The sequence below is a fragment of the Clarias gariepinus genome, chromosome 1, assembly GCF_024256425.1.
Source record: "Clarias gariepinus isolate MV-2021 ecotype Netherlands chromosome 1, CGAR_prim_01v2, whole genome shotgun sequence".
NCBI classification, from domain to species: domain Eukaryota; kingdom Metazoa; phylum Chordata; class Actinopteri; order Siluriformes; family Clariidae; genus Clarias; species Clarias gariepinus.
In genome coordinates, this window is record NC_071100.1 from 25,591,276 (window position 1) to 25,616,971 (window position 25,696).

General features: G+C 38.5%; 1 protein-coding gene across 1 annotated transcript in view; it reads left to right on the top strand.

Moving 5' to 3' along the window:
• The window catches only part of dnah2 (dynein, axonemal, heavy chain 2), a 153,301-nt gene that overhangs the window by 108,662 nt on the left and 18,943 nt on the right, over nt 1-25,696 (top strand). Inside the window, exons 54-77 of the mRNA XM_053485050.1 lie at nt 1,121-1,270; nt 2,841-3,008; nt 5,763-5,923; nt 6,026-6,165; nt 7,279-7,411; nt 8,273-8,412; nt 8,546-8,756; nt 8,936-9,052; nt 10,098-10,239; nt 10,537-10,706; nt 10,906-11,022; nt 12,217-12,381; nt 12,464-12,589; nt 12,683-12,831; nt 13,170-13,236; nt 14,502-14,652; nt 16,253-16,401; nt 16,644-16,777; nt 17,001-17,145; nt 17,326-17,525; nt 19,789-19,915; nt 21,953-22,139; nt 22,693-22,841; nt 23,385-23,568. Of these exons, the coding sequence (XP_053341025.1) occupies nt 1,121-1,270; nt 2,841-3,008; nt 5,763-5,923; nt 6,026-6,165; nt 7,279-7,411; nt 8,273-8,412; nt 8,546-8,756; nt 8,936-9,052; nt 10,098-10,239; nt 10,537-10,706; nt 10,906-11,022; nt 12,217-12,381; nt 12,464-12,589; nt 12,683-12,831; nt 13,170-13,236; nt 14,502-14,652; nt 16,253-16,401; nt 16,644-16,777; nt 17,001-17,145; nt 17,326-17,525; nt 19,789-19,915; nt 21,953-22,139; nt 22,693-22,841; nt 23,385-23,568 (3,582 nt within the window). The remainder of the gene's footprint in view (nt 1-1,120; nt 1,271-2,840; nt 3,009-5,762; nt 5,924-6,025; nt 6,166-7,278; nt 7,412-8,272; nt 8,413-8,545; nt 8,757-8,935; nt 9,053-10,097; nt 10,240-10,536; nt 10,707-10,905; nt 11,023-12,216; nt 12,382-12,463; nt 12,590-12,682; nt 12,832-13,169; nt 13,237-14,501; nt 14,653-16,252; nt 16,402-16,643; nt 16,778-17,000; nt 17,146-17,325; nt 17,526-19,788; nt 19,916-21,952; nt 22,140-22,692; nt 22,842-23,384; nt 23,569-25,696) is intronic.

Consider the following 25,696-nt stretch of genomic DNA (forward strand, 5'->3'; position numbering starts at 1 on the left):
CTTACCAGTTTTCGACAATTCCTTAAATATAATAGTTAATAGTAAGGTTTGCCAGTGTTAAATTTCAGACAAGTTAATGCTGATTGGCCCCCAGGTGTACATCTCAAACACTGATTTGCAGATAGAACCTAATCAAACTAAATAAGAAGGTGATTTTTAAAATAGAATATTTTATTTTTGTAATTATAGGGCATTTTAATAATTTTTTTGTAAATGTTATATGTTTTATGTTTTATGTTTTAATATGTATATTATAGGGGTCAAGATCATACATATAATATACTGTACTGTATGTAGAAGGACAAGTCCTTTTTTCAGCTCAACTTAAGCAATATCATGAACTGAATTTTGTTCCAATTTCTTATACAAACATGACCGAGCAAAAAATTTTTAAATGGAGCACAGAGAAAGAACCGATATCACCAATACAAATGATCATGTGACCTTATGGTTATTTTCGTTTGTTTCTCTGATCAAAAATAATAAGAATGCAAGAATTTTGTCTCACAATGTCTGAAACCTACTTCGTTAACACACACTGCAGGACATATAAGCGCTTATAACTAACCTATAAGCGGTTCGTTTTTTGAAATTATTCATTAAGCTATACTGTGTTGCCAGTATGGATCTCTTTTTGCGACGTTTGATTTTTATGGGTCAATAATAGATTAAATAAAAATGCACATATACAAAATATTAATAATCTGTTAATTAACAGTCTCATATATGTAAAAAAAATTCCAAGCAAGTTTGACAAGTTAAGACATCTCTGAAAAAGTTCTGTTAAGCCATGAACCAGGTAAATCCATTCTTACTCAGTGGATAGAAAGCTTAAAAAGATGCTACCATTGTTTTAGATTTTTACAAAATGTTACTAATGGTATGATATCACTACACATGAAAACTGTCCTCCTATATGGAAAATGAGCATTTCCTGGCACCTGGATTAAGATTTTACATATGAACTGTTAACAGTTGCAACTTTAAAACTAATGTACCTTTAAAGTACAGTATAAAGTACAGCAGGAATGAATATTGTACTCATATAAAACTCACACAGTATAGTGTTTATTATGTATATATTTGTTTTTTGTTTGTTTGTTTGTTTGTTTGTTTGTAGGGGATTTCCTAAGGGAGCCTCATGTGTATGAAGACTTGCTGGACTTTAAAGCTCTGAAAAGTTTTATCGAGTCTCAACTGGAGGACTACAACCTCACACCTGGAGTTATCCCAATGAGTTTGGTGCTCTTCAGAGATGCTATTGAGCATGGTCAGCTCCAGTGCATCTCATAAGTCACAAAAGTTAAAACATACTAGTAGAAATACTCCAGTCTGTGAATATCCAGCTCAGTCTCTAAAAAGTTTTATAGTCAAGTCTACGAGTAGCTAGTTCAGTTTATGGATAGCTAGCCAAGTCTGTTAATAGATATCAGTTTATGAGTAGCTACAGTATCCCAGTCTGTGATAAGTTAGCTCAGTCTCTAAGTACAGTAGCCAGCTTTAAGAATAACCACTGTATATACAAATAATCCAATCTAAGAGTAACTAGTCCTCCCTATAAGTAGCCTACTTGCACCACTGTATCGTACTCACAGCAGTTAAAGGATGTAATTTATTTACAGGCTTTTCTGTTAATTCGAATAACAGAGTCTTAAGGATATATTTCTCCAAGATAAATCCACATGAGTCATTGTACTTGATGCAATCTTTTCTTCACAAATATGACACAACGTGGTCAACATGATAAAACACAATCATAAAATCACCAGACCTCACAGGCATAGATAACGGTAGAGTTCTAGCCAGATGACCTGAAGGCCACAAAAGTAATGAAGGACAATCTGGCAAGGCATGAGCGTTCAGAGGGGAAATAAATACTAAACCAAACAGAAAGTGGGTGTGATCAGGAAAAAGAAGAAGCAAAAGAAAGGGAGGTGGTGATTTGAAAGTAAACAAAGAAGCATGTTAAGAGCATGGAATTAATGTGACAGAAAACTACAGTAGAAAGACAAAATAAAAAATTATAACAACCACTTTATAGATAGAGATAGATCGCCCAGTCTACAGTATACTGTAGGAAGCAAACCCATTCTAAGAATAACTACTGTATCCCAGTTATATGAATAGCTAGTCCAGTTCATGAATCACTAGTTAAGTGTTTGAGTAGTTTAATGCATGATTAACCAGTAATCCAGTACCAGTTCATGAGTAACTAGACCAGGTTATGTTCACTGTTTGAGTATCAAGTATCTTGCTGTCCAATGCATTAGTAGCCAGAGTAGCCAGTGCAATGGTATTTTAATACATGAGTAGCCCTTGACTGCAAAAAGTGTCCTATTTATCAAACAAGTTAAAGTGAAAATACCAGTGTGTAGAGCCAGACTAGACTACAGTGGTTCAGGGTAAAGTAAGTCTTGTGATCCCTTGCTACTTGAATAATTGCTCTTCTCCATCTTAATATAAAGGATGCAATTATATTACAAACCCCACAAGAGGGTAAACAATTATGTGTCCAGTCCCAAAACACAGTGTGTAATCAGTCTGTGCCACTCAACACTGGGTACAAACTTGGCTCAGCGCATACACAGTCCACTGAATTAAGTAGCATATTAAACACAGGGGTATAGGATTAGGCGCATCACTCTCAGCTCAGTGCAGACCATTAAACCCATCAAATGGACTTGTTTCAGTATTCAGTACTGATTGATGATGAGATTAGATTTCTACGCTCATGAGTGTGTTTATATGTCAATAAGTTAATGTGCTTATTTGGTAATTATTTATATTAGCGTGTTTGATTTATTGTGAATGCTCGTACTAATACATCTTTGTTCTTTCAGTTACACGGGTGATGCGTGTGATTAGTCAGCCACGAGGAAATATGCTCTTGGTTGGAATTGGAGGATCTGGTAGGCAGAGCCTCACCAAACTGGCCACTTATATCTGTGACTACCTGTTGTTTCAAGTAGAGGTTACCAAGCAGTATCGCAAGCAAGAGTTTAGAGAAGGTAAGCTCTTGTAGTTTAGGACGTCCAGATTAGGTTAGACATCCTGACTTCTCCAAAATTCTTCATTTTTTACATTGAAAACCCTTTTTTTTATTGCTGAATTATTGTTTATGTGGTATAAACAGAGCATATACAGTGGGGCAAAAACGTATTTGGTCAGCCACCAATTGTGCAAGTTCTCCCACTTAAAAAGATGAAAGAGGCCTGTCATTTTTATCGTAGGTATACTTCAACTATGAGAGACAAAATAATATAAAAAAATTATAAAAAAAAAAAAAAAAACAGAAAATCACATTGTAGGATTTTTAAAGAATTTTTTTGCAAATTATGGTGGAAAATAAGTATTTGGTCAATAACAAAATTTCATCTCAATACTTTGTTATATACCCTTTGTTGACAATGACAGGCAACACGGACTTTTAACTCCCTCCAAAGATTTTCTACAGGGTTGAGATCTGGAGACTGGCTAGGCCAGTCCAGGACCTTGAAATGCTTCTTACAAAGTCACTCTTTCGTTGCCCGGGCGGTGTGTTTGGAATCATTATCATGCTGAAAGACCCAGCCACGTTTCATCTTCAATGCACTTGCTGATGGAAGTAGGTTTTCACTCAAAATCTTACGATACATGGCCCCATTCAGTCTTTCCTTTACACGGATCAGTTGTCCTGGTTCCTTTGCAGAATAACAGCTCCAAAGCATGATGTTTCCACCCCCATGCTTCACAGTAGGTATGGTGTCCTTTGGATGCAACTCAGCATTCTTTCTCCTCCAAACATGAATTCTAGTTTGGTTTCATCTGATCATATGACATTCTCCCAATCCTCTTCTGGATCATCCAAATGCTCTCTAGCAAACTTCAGACGGGCTTGGACATGTACTGGCTTAAGCAGGGGCACATGTCTGGCACTGCAGTATTTGAGTCCCTGATGGAGTTACTGATGGTAGCCTTTGTTACTTTGGTCCCAGCTCTCTGCAGGTCATTTACTAGGTTCCATCGTGTGGTTCTGGGATTTTTGCTCACGGTTGTTGTGATTATTTTGACCCCACAGAGTGAAATCTTGCATGGAGCCCCAAATTGAGGGAAATTATCAATGGTCTTGTATGTCTTCCATTTTCTAATAATTGCTCACACAGTTGATCTTCACACCAAGCTGCCTGGTGCAGGTTCTGGTGTCCTTTGACAGCTCTTTGGTCTTGGCCATAGTGGAGTTTGGAGTGTGACTTTTTGAGTGTGAGTTTTTTTTTTTTTTTTTTAGATAAAAAAATGTAATTTTCTGGATTTTTTTTTTTCTTAATTTGTCTCTCATAGTTGAGGTTTTTACCTACAAGGCTCTCTTATCTTTTTTAAGTGGGAGAACTTGCACAATTGGTGGCTGACTAAATACTTTTTTGCCGCACTGTATGTAATCACTAACCAAAACAATTGTAATAAGGGTGCTTGAGAAGTACTGTGTCCAAATGTATTTTTTTTTGTTAGCAGATAGTATGTAAATTTCCTAGAAATTATAATAAATAAAGTACGACCTGTCTTGCTGTTATTGAAAAAAAATCCTGGCAGACATGAGTTATCTAACACACAACACATTTACACATATACTGTACTGAACAAAATAATGAGCCTCTCGTCATTTCTTTATACTGTATTTTGCTTCCAAAGAGTAGCACTGCTTGTATTTTAATGTAGTGTTGAAAAATTGCTCTCCAGGACTTTTGTTTTTTTTGGCTCTAATTTTTGGCAACATTTTGATTTGACTTTTGATCTGTACTGTACCTAAACAGAATGTTTTTTGTTTGTGAAGCCAGGCAGTCATCTATGAATCATGCTAATATAAAAACATCTAACTGAATGCATGAACCAGTGAGAATTAGGCGCAAATTATGACAGATGATCAGGCTGGTGATTAGTATATTGGTGATGCTGATTGCTGAGTGGTTGGAACAGACGAGAGGGACTTGAGGTTGCTGCTGAGGTCGTTACATAAACAGCCATTTTTTAAATCATACCTTTAGGCACTTTGCAGCTTTTCACAGAAAAAAACATATGTTCCCATTTCTTTATTTTAATGTATTCGATGTAGTGTAATTTAATTCTATATGAAGAATAATTCATATTGAATTAAATTAAATAATAATTATACAGGAATGCACTATATGTTTCACTATGATTAATAAAGAAAAACAGCCTTATACGTGTGCATTCTTTAGAGTAAAAATACAAGTGTTTTTAATTTTTTTAACATTTTTAAACGTCAACCTAACCGGTTCTTTTTTACTGATGCAGTGGATCGTACTTAATACAGGGAACTGTCTTCCTCTTCTCTGTAATATTTCTACTGACATGCCAGCAAAGCCGCTTCTCTTTTGAGTCAATATATTATCCAGTTAAAAACTGGAAATTTGTGTGTATATCCATAGGTGGTCCCTTATGAAGCCTAATAATTATGACTCCTACCAATTTCCTGACCCATCTGTTCCCTAAGGGACTTTCTAACAGAATTAATTAACTACTCTGCTACACCTAAATCAACAAAATCGGTATTAATATCTGCCTCTTTCCTATCACTCAGGTTGGTAAAATTGATTGAACCGAATCTATTTTCCACTGCAGTAAAATAAAGTTTTTAATATTCCTAATGAATCTTTCTGACCTTTAATTTCAACAAATCAACAGAAGACTACAAACACGATGAAGTTAATGAAGCATTTTGAGTTCTTTTTGTAATTGCCTAAATATAATTGCTGTGTCTAATGCAGACATTAAGAAGCTGTACAGGCTGACTGGAGTGGACAACAAGCCCACTGTCTTCCTGTTTAATGATACTCAGATCGTGGACGAGTCTTTTTTAGAAGACATAAACAACATCCTCAGTTCTGGAGAAGTCCCCAACCTGTACAAGCCGGATGAATTCGACGAGGTGCTTCTACCACTGAATAAACATAACTAGTGTGTTGTGTGTGTGTGTGTGTATGTGTGTGGACGTGTTTGTTGATAGTGCCGTTATATTTCTATTCTGCAGATCCAGAATGCTCTAAGTGAGTGTGCCAGGAAGGACAGCGTGCCCGAGACTCCAGACTCCATTTTTAATTATTTGATCGAGCGTGTGAGAAACAACCTACACATAGTGCTGTGCATGAGTCCTGTAGGAGACCCTTTCAGGTATTTATCTCCCGCAACAGAAAGATACATATTGAGCGCATTGAATAAACTGAGAGAAAACAAGAAACTACTGCTGCCTCCATCCTAACCAGATACTACTTTATGGAATGAATGTCTCAAATGCTTGAATGGAATTGGACCAAATTGATTGAATGGGTGAAATTCGGTCAGCATTTCCTGAGTAGCCTGGTCCTGAAATCAAATCACACACCTTACCTATAATGATAATAATAAATACTGAAATGATTTCTGCAGGTCCAATTTTGGTTATTGCTATAGTTTTCTGATTCAATGCTGCATTCAGAGAGAACTCAAAGCGAGCCCTGCAGCCATCTTATTATTTCATTTTCATGAGTTTCACAGTGCAGAAATCATTGCACTGATATTCAGTCCGACTGGGAGAGTTAGTCTCCGACAAAGTGAAAGCAATTTACTGAGCCAGACAGAGAACCACTTCTACCTCACCTGTCATCCTGAGATCTTCATCAATAGTCAGGATGAGTGCTAGGAGTTGCCCGGTCCTGACCTTCCTTTCTAGTCTTCTCATTACATACTGCCTTCACTTGGGTTTTATATTCATCAAAAACTCTCTATCTGTCTCTCTTTCTCCCTTATTATTCTCTTGTGCTCCCTCTTTCCCTCTCCCTCTTTAATCAGCGATTTGCATCCCTTGTCAGCATAACGAGGTGGCTTGTGTCAAGTGACCCTGGGGTCACACCTAATTAAAAATGACAGGATCTGAATCAAGCTCTGGCTCGGGCCAAATGGCCTTATTTGTAATTGGTGGGTTTATTACCATGGTAGCACTTTAATGGCAACTATTGGCCCAAAAGGCAGCATAATCATGCATGACAAATCAGCAAATGAACACTGGATGACCTGTGAATGGAGCGCGGAATGTAGGCTGTGTATAGGGAAGGAAATTATGTGAAATTAGTTAATAACCACGCAATCTCCCTCTTTAGTAATTGTAGAACATTTTAAGGTGGCTAAAGGGAGAATTACATACAGCGAGTAAAGGGGGAATAGGTGAAACACCACTGCGCTTTTACATTTTGTAAATGCGTACATGTGTGTGTCTGTCTGTTTGTGTATGTGTTTTTGTGTGTCTAGGAACCGTATTCGTCAATACCCAGCGTTGGTGAACTGCACTACTATAGACTGGTTCTCTGAGTGGCCACAAGATGCTTTATTAGAAGTAGCTGAGAGATATTTGGATGGGCTCACCCTGGGGAGTCAGAAAGAGGTAAAACAAACAAACACTCACACACAGATCCTATTGAACAGCTCATTAAAACATACAGTATATAAAATATTTACTCACCATCCCTGTAGATCTAGTTATGACATCAATGTATCCCAGAGCTAATCATGTGGCAGCAGTACAATGCAGAAAGTCATGCAAATACATTTTAAGAGCTGCTTTCATTTGTGAGTTTGTGTCCTTGGCTGACAGGAGTAAAACAAGATGGTGTGTACCCCTGTTCTAACCCTGGATCTGCCTCAGGTTGAACAAGTTCTGAGTTCTGAGATGTTTTTCTGTTCCGCCAAGACTCCAAGTATTTGAGTTATTGTAGACCTCAAACCTGTCATCTTGAACCTTTCTCGCCATTCATCAACAAGCTTTTTCCACCGGATGTTTTTTCCTCACCATTCTGTTTAAAACTCTCATGTGTGAAAATCCAAGGAGATCAGCAGTTTCTGAAACCAGCTGGCACCGACATCCATGCCACACTCAGAGATAACCTTATTCCTCATTTAAAAAATTTACGTAAAAACATTAACTGAACTTCTTGGCCTGTATCTTCCATAATCTTATGCATTGCTGCTATAGGACTGGCTGGACAAGATAAACACCGAAAAGAAGTGACATTGGCTCTTTATTCCTCTTAGTTTGCTAAAATATTTGTTTAGACTTAAAAAAAAAGGGCCATGACATAAATCCATACTGTGACTCACATGAGCTGTTTTCCAGATATTTTATTAGCCAGGTACTTGATTATTTTCAGAAACCTATTTCTTATGACAGCTATCACTCTGAGACCCAGATACCATTTAATCTGATTTATCAGTTGAATTAATATCAGTTATATTATCTGCCCTGCAGATCCAGACCAAAGTGGCTTGTATCTTTGTGACTATGCACCAGTCAGTAGTCCAGTTCTCTCAGAGGATGAAGCTGGAGCTCAAGAGGCCCAACTATGTCACACCCACCAACTACCTTGAACTTGTGTCTGGATATAAGAAGTACTTGTTTCTACTTGTTATTAAATATGAATAATCAAGAAGTGAAAATTGGTTGTGGACTAATGTTGTTGTTTTTTTGTCTTTATAACTCTCTCTCTTCCACTCACACACTCTCTCATACACACTCTGTTAGGCTCTTGGCTGAGAAGCGCAGCGAGCTTGGAGAGCAGGTATCTAAACTGAGGAACGGTTTGTTTAAGATCGATGAGACCCGCAGTAAAGTGGAGGCCATGTCAGTGGAACTGGAAGACGCCAAGAAGAAAGTGGCCGAGTTCCAGAAGCAGTGCGAGGAGTATCTGGTCGTCATCGTACAACAGAAGAGAGAAGCAGATGAACAGCAGAAGGTGATTGGCAGACCGCAAACTATATTGTGTGCATCTGTGTGTGATTACATTCATGCAGGCGTATTTATTTCTGTTTTGTTGCCGTACCATTTTGTTAATGATTCTCTTCATGTGTGGCATGGTTTTCAAAACCTGAATGAATGGGTTGTGTGTTTGTGTGTGCCATTGGTCGCATATAGGCCGTGGCTGCTCACAGTGAGAAGATTGCAGCAGAAGAGATAAAGTGCAAGGCAATGACCGATAATGCCCAGAGAGATCTTGATGAAGCCCTACCTGCTCTGGAGGAGGCCATGAAGGTCAGCCCCGTTTTAGACCGCTATATAACTCATGAGATGAACATTTCCCTACGGAGCTTAGCTCATATTGCTTTGTGTTATATACTGGAAGGAGTGCTTGGTATTCGAATTTCTTAATGAGTGGATTATACAATGTAATCTGTCATTATTTAATTGTGCATCGAATAAGTATGGGCTTCATAAACAACACATTTGTTTTCTTATAGCTGTTATTACAAAAGCTATTAAAAATACTAGTAAATGTAAATATACTGTATACACACACTATCTATTTCTTATAGAAACACCTGCACCCCTGGTTGTTATTAATGCAGTTATCTACTGTAATTAGCCATTCGTGTGGCCAAAGCTCAGAGCATAAACTAACACAGCTCCAGGTTTATGGTGCTAAACAGGATGCGTATCCTGTTGAAGTCCAGTTTGGTGCACACTGTAGTCTCAGGTTCCTGTTCATGACTCACACGAGTTGAACCTGATTAATTTTTTTCATCCACAATATGCAATCTGACATGCTTTTTTTGCTCACAGTGGTTATATAGCGTGGCGGCTTTAATTACCCTGGGCTCTCCTCAGACCTCAAGGTGTTTCTGCCTGCGCTGGATGATTTTTGCGTCATTCTCTACAAACTTTGTAGAGTGTTGCGTGTGAAACAGGAGATTTCTGAAACTCTCAAACGAGCTTGCCTGGCACCAGCAGCCATTCCATGGTCCAAGTCACTGAGATCACTTTTAACTCAAGCTCCTAGCCTAGGTCTGCATGAAGTTATGCATTGTGCTGCTGTCACATGATTGGCTGATTGAATTATTGCATGAATAAACAAGGGTACAGATGTTTTTGATTAAACTGGCTAGTGTATGTATTTTGGAAGCATTGATTGGCAATTTATTTTTTCAGATAAAATTAGTTATTGCATTTACTGCCAGTAGGCTCACTTCAAAGTCACCGGCTGTGTAGTTCCCTTGTACCAAGTAAAAAAAAAACGATGACTGGATTTGTATTCTCACTTGTTTCTGTGCTCTTGGTAACTTCCTCACTTTCTGTGCAGGCCCTGGAATCCCTGAATAAGAAGGATATGACCGAGATTAAGTCCTATGGTCGACCCCCGGCACTGGTAGAGACCGTGATGCAGGCGGTCATGATTTTAAGAGGATGTGAACCCACCTGGGCTGAGGCTAAGAGACAGCTTGGTAAGAGGCAGAGAAAAAGAGCACACGTTTACTGGTTGATTATTGGCTAATGGAGAGACCAGGAAACCAGTGGACGTAAAGGAGACTTACCCAAAGGAACTCATTATAATAGAGATTTAAAAGGATAAAGAGAGCCGAACAATGCTCATGTAGTGAGCAATGGGCAGTGGAAATGTAATCATCAATTAGAAAGTACATTTAAATGTTTAAACACACACTCTGGAGCTGCCAAGACGATGACACTTAAATCAGTGGATTAGCATCGTCATTATATTCCACTCTCTGTGTGTGTGATAGGTGAAGCCAACTTCATTAAACAGCTGGTGCACTTTGATAAGGATAACATACCAGACCGTGTGCTGAAGAGGATTGGCCAGTACTGCACACAGCCTGACTTCCAACCTGATATCATTGGCAAAGTCTCGCTGGCAGCCAAGTCTCTCTGCATGTGGGTCAGAGCCATGGAGGTAAGACCCAGTACCCCCCCTCACCACACACACACGCACACACACACACACACAAGCACACAGACAATTGTTTCATTAAGAAATCCACTTTGCATATGTACAGTGTGTATACCAACACTGCATGATCTTTAAAATGAATTCATCTTTGCATACCTACGTGTCATGCCTTGGGCATTTGTGTGTGTGCATTTTTTCTCAGGTATATGGCCGTATCTATCGGGTGGTAGAGCCAAAGCGCAATAGGCTTCAGGAAGCCATGGCTCAGTTGGAAGAGAAACAGACCTCATTGGCCGAAGCCCAGACCAAACTCAGAGAGGTCAGCGCGAGTATAGTTTTCACTACAGGCTCACACCAAGTTAAAAAAGAAAAATGTGCATTTGAACTCTAATTGCTTTTTAATTGCTTAGTGTTTGAAAGCATTTCATTATTAATGGTCTGTAAGTGTGTTTTGAGCCTAGAGAGAACAAATGTCACTTTATGATAATTTCGTCAAATATATTGAATTTACCCACAATAATATTTATGCATTACTGTTTTAAAATTTTTGGAATGCACATGGCCAGAAAAGTCTACATTGAAACCTAATCTCTTCCCAGTGGAGTCTCAAATGGCTTACTACTGTTTATGCTGAATATATTTTTATGTAAATATAAAGCATAGGTCAGGAAACTTTTTAATAGGCAACGGGTGTGAATTGATAATAGGTCGTTCGTGAATGATTCGTTCTTTTTGAACAAGTCTTTAATGTGACTCAGAAGAACAAGTCGTCTCAGAGAGTGACTAATTTATTTTCTACTGGCCTAGCATGAATGAAGCATTGCAATTCCTCCATAGGTTATATACAGGAAAGGTACCTTTGAGTCTTTTAGTCATAATCGTTCGTTCTTTTGTCATGTGACTCCCATAGACGCTATGCAGTGCAATAGATTAAAAAAAACAAGCAACTCGGACTAGAAAAGTCATGAGAAGAACTGCACAATTCTGTTTCCTGTGTAATACAATGCATAGCGTATATGGGAGTCACGTGATAAAAGAACGAACAATTCGGACCAGATGATATGACCAATATGAGCTACCCATTTTGTTTATTATAATATGTTCTTAGCTGCGCTGTAATATTTTCATTACTGGAACTATAGCCAAAATGTGTGAATGTCGACGTGTTGGGAGTTTGTTCATTGAAAATGTAACATTTTATTTCATTTCTGATCAAAATACCTAAATTAACTAAATGACTCAAAAAAGATTTATTCATTGTAATCGACGAGATTCAAAGAACCGAGTCACTAAAATGATCCAAACTTCCCATCACTAGTGTAAATATGGTATAGTAAATGCTTGAATGTGAGTTTTAAATACATATTTCTAGAGAATTTTGTAAAAAAGAAGAGAAAGATGTTCAGACCACAATATGTTACAGTGGAACTATTAATGCATGAGAGAGAATAAGCCTAAGAGATTTACAACCTTGTACTACACACATCTGATAAGTGCGTTTGTGTGTCTGTAGGTGGGAGAGAAACTGAACCAGTTACAAACACAGTACGGTGAGAAGCTGAATCAAAAGGAAGAGTTAAGGAAAAAGTCTGAAGACATGGAGCTTAAACTGGACCGAGCTGGCAAACTGGTGTCTGGACTGGCTGGAGAGAGAGTACGCTGGGAGAAGACTGTAGAGGTACATACACACAAAACACACATGCACAGTTGTTGGAACTGATCAAAGACTACAGATTATGTTTTTTTTTTTCTTAATGCAGGCTCTAGAGAAGGACATGGGATATCTAGTTGGAGACTGTCTCCTGGCTGCTGCGTTTCTTTCATACATGGGTCCGTTCCTGTCCAGCTACAGAGAGGAACTTCTCTCGGGCATCTGGATAAAACAGGTTACATTTATCCCCCTCAAACCCTCGATTTTTCACATTTTTACTTTTGTACTTTTTTTCTTCTATACATTCTTCTTTTCTCTCGACCTCTAGTTTAAGGAGTTGGAGGTGCCGTGCTCTCCAGGCTTCAGTTTTGCTGCTTTCCTCTCCAAAGCCACAGCCGTGCGTGACTGGAACATCCAGGGTCTTCCCTCCGACGCTTTCTCCACCGAGAACGGAGCTATCGTCACCCGCGGCAACCGGTCAGCCCTCACCGGACCAATCTCCCAGCGCTATTTTGACAGACAGATCGTCTCCAGTGCTAATTAGAATAACGGCAGTATCTCATGAATAATGATGACTAATGAATAGTGATAGCAGGGTAATTAGCTAAAGATAATAGTAAGCTCTTGCGCTGTGGACGTCCATTTATAGACCAGTGCAAATTTCCTTTCACAGAACCAGAAGGTCACCAGACGGGGCATTTTTTTTTCGTAGTTGAAGATTATGGATTATTATGAATTATTTGGGGATAATGTCTCAGGCATTCACAGTAATGGTTAACGTCTGTCTGTCTCTTTTTCTATGCGTCTTTTCCCAGATGGCCATTAATGGTAGACCCTCAAGGACAAGCGCTGAAGTGGATTAAGAACATGGAGTTGAAAAGAGTGAATAATCACACATACAATTGCACAATGGCCATTCCTTTCCTACATCAATTTTGCACACTCTACTTGGTATAACGACGACATTATCCAACACTCACACAGATAAAGGGAGGGTTTGTATAGAAACGGAACGGAGACAAAAAAAAAACGGAAGGTATTAGACAAGATTATAGCTCCCTGGATATTGCAAAAGCCTAACCCACATTCTGCAAGGAGATTGTCAACAGGGCATCGTGTCAGTCAGCCTACCCATTTCAGTCTGAGTCGTGACTTTGTGTACAGCCCACAGACTCCAGCGCCTTTCTTCCCTTAATTAGTGTAGAACAAATAAACACCATAAAAAATAATATGTGGCACATTGAAAACCTTATCATTTCTGTCACTCATTCTTCTCACCTGCTTTCTGTTCCTTTTCCCTAACTAACTCTAGCCCTCCACACAGACGCTTCTATTAATACACCATCCCTTTCTTTCTCTTTTGTGCTTTGGAGGCTGCGCTTGTTCATTTCTTTATTGAGGTGAGATGGAGCCCTCTTTTCTCTCAGTGCTCAGGCGTTTTTTTTGTTTTTTCTTTAAAGAGTGCGCAACATGGGAGATGTTGATGGAGTATTTAGAGGGCAGAAACGATACACAGTATCACACACACACACAAAAACACACGGAACGCACACAAAAGACACCATTATACACATTTTTACACACCTAGGCTTGCGTCTTTGTCCTGACCATCTGGTCACTGTGCTTTTCTCTGTCTCTTGTCTCTCAGCTTAGCCTCATTTGTTGTACAGGTCTCTGCTCTTCCCTTGCCCCCTTTTTTTTTCCCTCCCTGCCCCTCCATTTCCCGCTATCTCTTTTCCTCTCTGTTGGTCTCTCTCTCCTCTTTTCGTGCTGTTTCTCTGACCTTTTCCTCCTCTCTGCAGGTCCTTTCATGCTTTCATGTCTTGCTGGGGTGGCCAGTGCCATTCACACACTACAGCTAAATGCTGACATTTAGGAACAATCACGAAATGTCTTACACTGACAGTCCTGAAGCTTTTCTTTCTTGTCCCTTCTTATTATCGCTCTCGCTCTCTCTCTCTCTCTCTCTTTCTCTGCTCCCTCACACGCACATTTTCTTTACTATCTATTCTGATTTTTCCGTCTATGCTTTTATCATTTTTTTCCCTCTTTAGCCCATCACCTTTGGACTCATTTTCATCTAGTGTTTGTCTTGTCTTTTGAATTCTCTCTCTCTCTCTCTCTCTCTTTCTCTCTCTCTCTCTAAGGGCTTAAAGGTGATAGACCTGCAGATGCCAGATTTCTTGCGTGTTTTGGAGAACGCAGTTCAGTTTGGCTCCCCGGTTCTTCTGCAGAATGTACAGGAGGATCTGGATCCTTCGCTGGCACCCATACTTAACAAATCCTTTACTCATGTTGGTTAGTCACGCATATGAACATTTGCAAACACACCCATCCACACACACAAGCATAGTCAGGTGATAGGACCTGTCGAAATATGGGACGTTATATTAAACAAAGGCAAAAACTGGATGGAAATATTTTACAAGGGGCGTTCAAGACAAACTCGGAGTTATCGTTATCTTTAGCAGAAACAGATTGACGTTTACACAAGACATCCAGCACAGTACGGTGATGAGCGTCTTCACCACAGTCGAAACATTTAAATGGACCAAACATCTTAAAGAAAGCTGTATGTTTGTAAAAGCCAAGGTGGCTTGGAGCTCACTGCAGTCATTCCTATGAAAATATTCAGTGTAACGCTTGTTGCTTGAAAATCAATGGACAACTTATTGCCAACTTGCGGAAGAGTGGCATGTCTGTGGAAACTGTACACACAATCATGCACAAACACCATTTGAACATTACTGTAACTCGGCTGGGAGTTATCGCCACATCGCCCGTAGAGTCCTGACCTCGCTCCAAGCCATTTCCACATGTTTTAGGCAGTTCCTGGCACTCCCATCATGACTTCTGTGTACTGAGAATACTTTTTTGATGGTATACAAAGACTGGAATAAGTGCGTTAGTGTAGCAGGTAATTATATATAGAGAAATAATGTTAGTTTTTACTCTTATACCTGTGTTTTGTTGTTCTGCAGTATTAAAAGTCCCAGTTTGACTTGAACGCCCCTTGTAATTTACAAATATAGAATGAAAACTGAATGAAAAAAGGTAAAAATATGAAAGCTGATTGGCAACTCACTTTTGTTTTTCTGTACAACACATGAAATTTAGATCCAGTGTAATGTTGAAGAATTGTATCCATCAGTATGGGAATAGGTGGCACAGTGGTGTAGTGCCAGTTAGCACTGTCGTCTGGCACCTCCAGGGTCCACGCTCGATTCCTGTCTCTGTGTGCATAGAGTTTGCATTTTCTCCCCGTGCTTGGTGGGTTTCCTCCGGGTACTCCGGGTTTCCTCTCACAGTCCAAAGACATGCAGGTTAGGCTAATTGGCGTTCCCGAATTGCCTGTAGTGTGCGAATAAGTGTGTATGTGTGCCCTAAAATGGATTGGCACCCTGTTCAGAATGTAACCCCCCCTCATTCCCTTAGTCTCCTGGGATAGGCTCCAGGCCCCCGCGACCCTGAATACAGGATAAAGTGGTATAGAAGAGGAGTGATTATGGAAATATCTTTAAGTTAACGCTTTTCAATGTCGAACATAAATCAAGGAGCAGAATGACCTCTTTGAACATGCGTCTTGTGGCCAGACTAAAAATGAAGCACGGATTAAAAATTCAATTGAATTAACTCGAGAAAACTAAAACTGCTGATTATGATAAGCTGTTTATAATAATGTGGCATTATGGAGTAAACTAAAAACACATCTAGCTTAAATGTTAATGTGAGAAGCATTATCTGTCTAACTAGCAATAGCGATTATGCAGGATTTAACTGGAATTCTCAAATTCTTCGAGTGTCTGCCAGCTGCATGGTGCTCGGGCTTGGAATCACAATGTGTAGCTACCCCTGATGTGTGTAGTTGAGTGTATTTTTTATTTTTTTGTGTACGCAGGTGGGAGGCTCTTGATAAAGCTGGGAGATAAAGAGGTTGAGTACAACCCAGAGTTTCGTTTCTACATCACCACTAAATTGTCCAATCCTCACTACACCCCTGAGATTTCCAGCAAAACCACCATTGTTAACTTCGCTGTAAAGGAACAGGTGTGTGTTTTGTGTATGTGTGGCTGTGTGTGCCAGTTTGACTCATAAGTGCGTCTTTAAAAATGGATGTGGCATTTTGAAGCCACATTTTTTAGGATCCCTGAAAAAAAATCTGATTTCAGCAAGTCAGTAATCGCCCATTTTTGCAGTGAAAGGTATTTTTTTTATAGAGGTTATTGTGTCCTTGCTTTTGTATGTGTGTGTGTATGTGTGTGTGTGTGTGTGTGTGTGTGTGTTCTTAGGGTCTGGAGGCTCAGCTATTGGGTATAGTGGTGCGTAAGGAGCGTCCTGAACTGGAGGAACAGAAAGACTCTTTGGTGATCAACATTGCCGCAGGGAAGAGGAAACTACAGGAGCTAGAGGATGAGATTCTACAGTGGGCTACACACAAAACCACAGACAATCACACGCACACACACACATAAAATGTCTCGATTAAAACAACCTTGCATATTTCATAGCACTGCATTAACACCTTTTATTCAAATGACATTTAGAGAAAAAGCTAAATTAACACATTTGCTAAATGCATCAGTCAATTTTAGCCTTCTGCAGCCTTATTCTTATGTGCCTGTTTGTGTGTGTGTGTGTGTGTATAGCTTGTTGAATGAAGCAACTGGCTCTCTGCTGGATGATGTGCAGCTTGTGAACACTCTGCAGACCTCCAAAGTGACAGCCACAGAGGTGTCAGAACAACTGCAGACCAGCGAACAGACGGAGATCAAAATCGATACTGCCAGAGAGGTAAGAGAGAGAGAGAGAAAGAATGATAGAGTCAGGAAAAGAAAGACGATAAGAGGAGGATGATGCTGAAAGGTTTGCCACATTGGATTAATTGTTGACAGCTTAGGGATAAAGATAAAGCTTTAAAATGAGGCCCTGATTACCGGTTATGTCAAACTAAGAAATGTGATTGAATCGCAGGCTTATCGCCCGTGTGCCCAGCGCGCCTCCATCTTGTTCTTTGTGCTGAATGATATGGGTCGTATAGATCCCATGTACCAGTTCTCTCTGGATGCCTACATCGACCTGTTCAACCTGAGCATCGAAAAGAGCTACCGCAGCCACAAGCTGGAGGAGAGGATCGCCAAGCTCAACGACTACCACACCTACGCAGTCTACAGGTCACACATTGCTGCCACACACACATTAGTACTGTTAACCTGATAAACTCACCTACATAACCTTCATGTTTCCGTACATCAGATCTGTATTAAATCTCAAAATTCCTTGCATGCATGAATCATTTCAGCCGGAGGCTTCTATAAAATAAGTGAGATCACTGATTTTACACAATTTTGTTGTTTATAATGAGCACAGCAGATGAGCATAGTTGAAATATGATGATATAGCGATGTGATCTGAAGTGGTGCATGTAATTTCGGGGAAGTCAGGGTCAACACTGCAGAAATGTACCAGAGTTAATATATCACAGTGCTGAATGTGTACTTCATCAATTGCTCATCCTCAGTCTCTGCCATTTTATCTTTATGTTCCTCCATAAACTATAGAACTTTACCAAAGGAACATGAGCAACATAAAAATAACACAATTATGGCATGCTCACCAGAAAGGGGAATGTGTAAATATTAAATAATTATCTGGTGAGTACTAGAAAGTTTCTGGTGCACAGCAAATAATTGTCTTTTTTATTATTTATTTATGCCCTTTTATGATTTCATACTGTATGTGAGGAGCACATGGGAATATCAGCCATAACAGAAACATTAACAATAAAATCACATGGGTTTTGGTTCCCCTTGTGCCACCAGGGAAGATCTGGCAGTGTGTGACTCCACAACACACCTCTGGGTGTGTGTGCAGTGGTGTCTGACCCCAGACTGTTTGTAGTGAATTCTTTAAGTGCTGCAGGGTGTGGGGTGAGGCCTCATTGGTTCATTGGGGTGATTTGTCCGCTACAGCCCAGAGGTGCTCAATTAGATTGGGATCTGGGTAGTTTGGAGGCTGGAGCGGTGGCCTTGGGCTTTAAGCCTTCTGGGGCAGACGCACAGTGGCTGTTGTGTACTAGGAGTTCTGGAGACTTTTTAGTGATTGACTTTTCTATGGGATCAGACTGGACAGGCTGGCCTTTAGCCCTCAAGCAAAGAAAATATATTTCTCTATATATTAACTGTCATTATATTAAATGATTTAGTGTTCTGATCTACTAGTTAATTAAACAGATTTTATAATGTTAATATTCCTCGTTGCTACACTAACTGATACTAAATGATAATTTACAGAAAAAAATATATTCAGATTTAAAAATATATTCACAATATACCGAATAATATAATGTATTAATATATTACAATATATTGAAAAACACATAAGGAAATGCTTTTCATATATTGAGAAATATATTCAAATATATTCAAATGTTTATCTTAATGTACGTAATTTTATATTAAACAGTATATTAACAATATACTTCATAATATATATCTATTTCTTTATATGTTTTTTACAATATGCTTATATGTTAAGGTAGTTCGAACAAAATGGGCTTTATAGGCATTAATCAGAGCACACTGACAAAGTAAAAGTGTGTGTATAATTCTTAAAACATGCATAAGGTTTCAATACTCTTTTAATAGAACAATTATAAGTATAAATATAATAATTATTGTCTTCATTGCAATATATATATATATTACTATATATTATTATATATATTGCAATTACAATATATTACTATTTTATTTTTCATAAGGCAGTACCTACAGGCATGGGTAAGCCTTCGGTGCCCATGATCCTGTCACCAGTTTGCTTGTATATAGTTGGCGATCAATGTTGTTCAGTTCTCCTGATGGTGGTGTTGATGCTATGGCTGATCAGTGTTTTTGTTGAGCAAGTTAATATATAGTGAATGTGCTAGGGGAAAACAGTTATGTACTTATAATTAATAAGAATTGTACATGTAAACATTTCTAGTGTCTTTTGGCAGATTTTTCCCTAAGCACATTTTATGTAAAATACCATATATACATAGTAAAAATAAAATACAACTAGTTAGGTTAAAACTTCGTCACCTTCAGCTAGTTACAGCCAGTAATGTAACGTTTGAGTCATTATCTATCCCTTTTCATAAAAAAAAAATGGTAATGGTTAAGGAAATAATTTGCTATTTGATTTGATGTCTTGCCAAAGCATTCTATGATGCAACAGAATGTTGTTCATTTACATTTCTCTTTCGCTCGGTTTAGATTGCATCATGCTATGCGTGGAGCGGGCATCAAAATATTTTAAATTAAGTCACAGCATAATTATCTACATGTGTAAATGCATGAATGAAAGAGTGATTGGCAGTCCTTTAATTTGTTCTCCAAAGCCTTTGAGCTCGAACATGATGTTACTTGGAGAGTCATCAGTGGTTTATTTTTGCAGGTACACTTGTCGGGGCTTGTTCGAGTGTCACAAGCTCCTGTTCAGCTTTCACATGTGTGCAAAGATCCTGGAGGTGGCTGGCAAGCTCAACATGGAAGAGTACAGTTTCTTCCTCAGAGGAGGGCTGGTGAGCACCCGACTTCTATTCTCATTAACCTAATTAGACTGATGTAAAGAAAAAAGGCGGATACATTACTTACTGTGCGTCATATATCATAATTGTATTGTGTAGCATTTCATTATTACAGCGTGAAATTACAGTATGATGAAAAAAAGTTCACCACCTGGGTTTAACTAAACATCATTCCATTGGACAATTATTGCAGTGATTAATATGGTTCAGCTTACAACTTGTTATTTATTTAACCCTAACTCGACCTAACTTTTCATTTCTTGAATAGCCGTGCCAGAGGACGTATTCTGTTGTTGTAGCAAAGATGTTCCTCTGTTTCAAAAGAGTCAAATTATTATCCTGCATCGAGCAAAGAATGCAATTATTCATATATTGTGTATAACTCCTAACACTGGGTTAAGAACTGTTCAACACATTATTAAACCCTTTGAGGAAGAAATGCGGTTGGAAAAAAAATTGAATGAGTATAATAGGAGATCATTTAAGCGTTTGGTGAAATCAAATCGTGAAAAGAATTGGAGAAAAGACTTCAGTTTGCTAGAGAGCATAAAGAACAGATTTTGCCTAGTGCCAACAAGCCTGTGTGGCAGTGTTATGATCAGGGGTTGCTTCTGCTGGACAGGTCGAGGTTCAGCAACGTTATGTGCCCAAAGAAATGATGTCAGCTGACGAACAAAATATATACTGAATGACCAGGTTTTTCCATAAATGTACTTTTCTCCCTGATGGCACGGGCAAGATGACAATGACAGGATTCATCTGGCTCAAATTATGAAACCTGAAACCAGACGGGCTATCTTTGGTCTCTTTATGAGTCCATCACCAGTTTACTGGTATATCATTGATAATCAGAGTTATTCAGTTCACCTGGCAGTGGTGGTACAGTAATGTTGTGGCTGATCAGTGTACTCTACATAATTTAGGTAAATCATTTTCTTGGGCATTACATACAAGCCTGTGTTTTGTTTTGTTTTTGTTTTTTTGCATATTTCCAAAACCATATAGAAAAGGTATCATCAAGACTATGAGGTGAAAATTCCAAGAAATGACCAGGAGATTCCAAGACTTGGAAATTCCAAAAAATTATTATTATTTTTTTAACACCAACATGTACAGCATAACCGATCCTCTTAACCCACTATTACTTTAGTGTGATGATGTTTGCTGAATGTCTTGCCTTGTCATGTTCTACTATGAATCCTCCAAGTTCCACTGCTCCTGCAAATTGCAACATGTTTTCATTCATTATTTTTTTTTCTAGTCAGTTCTATACAATTTTTATACAAACTTTAAGATTTCCTAAGATTTTTTAGTATTTACCACAGAAACACATTCCCACCTCTTGATGCCGCTACGTTGTGCTATTTTAGGTTTGAGCCAAAGGAACTACTTCTCTAAATTGCTGGATAAACTCTAGCCAAGTCATATTATGAGTTTTTGTTTATGTTGTTAAATAAGGGCTTAATTCCCTCTACCCTTCATTACAAGGCAGGTTCATTAAGTGTGTGTGCTAGTGGAGCAAATAGTTACCTCAGAGGTAATTTAGATGTGTTAAAGCTAGAGTGTTAAGTGTGTGAATATTTATGAATTGAATTATTTTCAACAACAACAATCAATCAAGTTTTTCAAAATTAATTTGGAAAAGTGTCTGGATTTTTGTTTAACAACTTTGTCTTGATGAGTAGCAAAAAAATTCCCAGGTCAATACCATGCAATTTTCATCTTTTTTAATTTTTTTTGTCCAAGGGATGTTAATCTTGCTGCGAACCGGTAGAATCACTTAAAGAGTAGCTACTCTGCATGTTGAGTATGTCAGAGCTTGTAAAGAAAAATGTTTAGCTCTTATGAGGTAACATTATTTCTCATCACCTGCAGACACTGCCTACATAATCTACTTAGCGTTTAAAACAGCATGTTTTTTTTTTTTAGGTTTTCAATCAGCTTAAAATTTTCCCTTGTTTGTAATAAATGTTGTTGAAGGTCTGTTGTCGAACCCTTGTCATTTTTGTGGGTGTGTGCTGTTTGTTTCAGGTCCTGGATAGGGAAGGTCAGATGGAGAACCCATGTTCAAGTTGGCTGGCTGACTCTAACTGGGACAACATTACTGAGCTGGACAAGATAACTAATTTCCATGGGATTATGGCTTCGTTCGAGCAGTACCCACGAGACTGGAACCTGTGGTACACCAGCTCAGAGCCAGAAAACACACGTCTACCTGGTGACTCACGTTTCTTTCCTGGGAAACTATTACATGATGAATATGTATTTGCTCCTTTATCTTTTCATCCCACGCAGTCTTTTTCTATTCGTACACATTAATGTCATGCTTTACTCACAGCGCTAGTCTGTCATTTCTTTTGATTATTTCTCAAATCTAATTATATTACTGAGACCTCTGTGTCATATTAACGCAATCTATGGGTGAACATGCAGCTGTGTGAACATTCTGTTTATTTAACTCTTTTATATAATTATGAATTGTAATTTTGTTTAAAAAGCACGATCTAGAGTTAATCAATTAAAAAATATTTCTAGAAAAGTTAATATTTGCCTGTCATTTATCTCTTGTTTAATTGATTTTCTGTTTTATCTTTTATATTCTTTTCTTTTTTCAACCCTTTCACCTTCTCTCTTCTTGTCTTTATTTCTACAATTCTTACACTCTCTGGCACTCAATGTTTGCAAACTCAATTTGCAAACCATCACTCTCATATCTCCCTCGCTCCTTCCTTCCCCTGTCTTTTTGTGCCCTTATCGCTCACTCGCTTTAGGGGAGTTTGAGAGTAGGTGTAATGAGTTGCAGAGGATGTTGATAGTGCGTTCCCTAAGACAGGACCGCGTCTCATTCTGCGTGACCTCCTTCATCATCAACAACCTGGGCTCACGCTTTGTAGAACCACCAGTACTGGACATGAAGGCTGTGAGTTGCAGACACACGCACACATTAAAGAAGGCAGACATGTCAATATGTTTTCGTATAACATTACGTCCATAATTTTCATCTTAACCTGCCAGATCAATGTTATACACAAATTTACATGCTGTGAAACTCAGTGTAATCTCTCTATTCAGTCTCACTGAATATGTGTTCAAACTATGTAAAGGAAGGTTTGTCTCTAAACCTGACTAAAGTTGACTAAAGATGACTCAACCAGTCTTGACACACTACCTGAAATGATTTGTGTTGTAGCTTTTAGCTCGTTACATTGCATAACAAGTGACTATGCAGTTTAAACTGCTATTTGTGTGAGACTTTTCCTGGCGAAATGTGCTATCACATATGACACGCAGCACGAACACAGGAGGTAAACTATCACTTTAAAGGAGTAGTCTGTCATTTTTTACAGCCCTCTGCTACCAGGGAAAGAAATTTGCAATTGCAATGAAATCAGTGACAAGCCATTTCGGAAGAGAACTGTAAAATGATTTCTGTGTTTCCTGTTCTTTGGTGTTTGTGTGTTAGGTGGTAGAGGATTCCACCGCTAAGACACCACTCATCTTCGTGTTGTCCCCTGGTGTGGATCCCACTGCTGCCCTGGTGCAGCTGGCAGAGGCATCAGGCAAGGGACATCACTTCCACGCCCTCTCTCTGGGACAGGGACAGGCTCCAATCGCCACACGCATGATTAAAGAGGGAGTTAAGAATGGTAAACCTTCACATGCTGTCTTATCTCCTTCTGTCTTTTTTCCTGCAAGTTCTGTTATTTCTGTCTCGCTGTTATGCCGACCCAGCGTATTAGTTATGTTGGTTAATTAAGGGTGTTTATCCTGAGTAAATGGACCAGAAAAAAAAAGTTTTTGAAAGTTAACTTTTTGTTTTAAAGAAAAAACAGCGTCTGCACTTTCCATGGCCAATGCGCAAACAAAAGAATTTTAAGTTGTCCATCTTACACCCACTTCGCTTCTATTATAGCATAGAGAAAAAAATGCAACTCAACTCTTTCCGTCCTTCGGATATTTTCTTGCTTGCTCACATGAGTAAAGCATGTGCTTAGAAGAAATGCAGCCAAGTCTCACACACACACACACACACACACACACACACACACACACACACACACATTAATCAATATCACACGAGAGGGGGTGCTGTTGTACTGAATATCAGCACGGCTGTGATGCGGTTAAAGATATTACAGCCATGTCAATATTCTGCACAACAGCATGCCCTCAAGTGTGATGTTGCTTTTATACTTGTATAGACAGTTCCACAAACACCCCTTATTATAAACAGTTTTATGATTTGTGTTTATATTACCAGTTATTTTGCTCCCCAAACACAACACTGTATCCTTTCTCGACTAGTAGAGCTGGTGAATAACAGTTATTGTAGTTAACAGAGATGAAAGTATTTTGAAATTCTCACTGGTTCTACTGTATGTAGGCAAAAGCTGGGGAAAATAAATCATAGAGGTGGTGTACAGTCCTGTAAATCTCTTAAGTTTATCGTTATATTTTTATTTATTGCAATTTAGTACAGTATATCAGCTCCGTTACCTTCATTGTTCTTTGGATTAAATCACAAATCATGTTAAATGGAAAGCTAGAGCGTCAGTTGGGTATAACACGCTACTATGTAACGCGGTACTCTAATCTAATTACTTTCCCTGATAACGCAGTAATGTATTTTGATTACAGTTACCAATATCAATAACATTACGTTACTAGCGTTACAAATGTAGTGTTTAAAAATTAATCAAAATGCATTTTAAAATTATGTTTTGTGCAGCAGCATCAGTTAACTAGCATCTGCTTTAACCAGTTGTCGGAGAGCTTTTTGATTTTGTAACGGGTTCACTCTTTTTGCATGGGCGTCACCAAAGACACACAGACACGAGGAAAAAAAGCTAAGGATTTATAACTTAGAGAAACCCTGGGATCCGTTAACATTAATTATCGCACGCCCATCACAGGCGCACACTGTGACAGATGTTTTCAAAGTAACTTGAAAGTAACGTAATTAGTAAACTGATTGATTTTTACATCTAATAATCAGTAATGTAATCAAATTTAAATTTTAAAGTAGTAATTAGTAATAGATTTGTAATATTTGTTTCACAGACCAAGTAGTGCCCTTGATTAGGAGTTAGAGAGGAATGTGGGATTCAGCCTTGTTAACCAGATAGCTTTGTAGCTTGCCTTAGGTGTAAATAAAACAACATGAAGGGAATTCTGAACAACAAAAAGATAATTATTAAGTAGACATAGTGTTGTTTAAGATGACATGATGCTATCAGATGTGTTTTCTTGCTGAAAGTGCTTCTGTTACTGGTCTTGAATGTTGCTCTCTCGTCAGTACTGCATAGATGTACACATTAGACAAACTCATTCACTCTTTTATTTAGGCAGGTAGGGCGCCAAGATGCAGCAAAGCAGTAAAAAAAATGGAGTTGAAAGATGGATGCTTAAAAGAGTTTAATTCGTGCCATCCTTCCCTGTATTTCCTGGCCTGGCTTCTCTGAGTTCTTGCCCGACCAGATATTCTTCCAATTTTATAGTCTTGGCATATCTTAAAATCTGGAAACAATTTAGATCATGTTATAAATTAGAACCCTTGTCTATTCTCATAGCCCTATCTGTAACAACTTTTTATTTCAGCCCTTGATTCTGCATACACTTTCTGAGGAAAACAAAGATTATAGTTTCTTTTTCTGATTTATTTTTAGATAGGACTGTAAATTTGCAGTAGCACACTTTCTTTCCTTCCCCGCAGTTACCAGAAGTTTCTTTACTCGATAAAGTAATGTTACATCCGAATGTTCCCAGACATTTCTA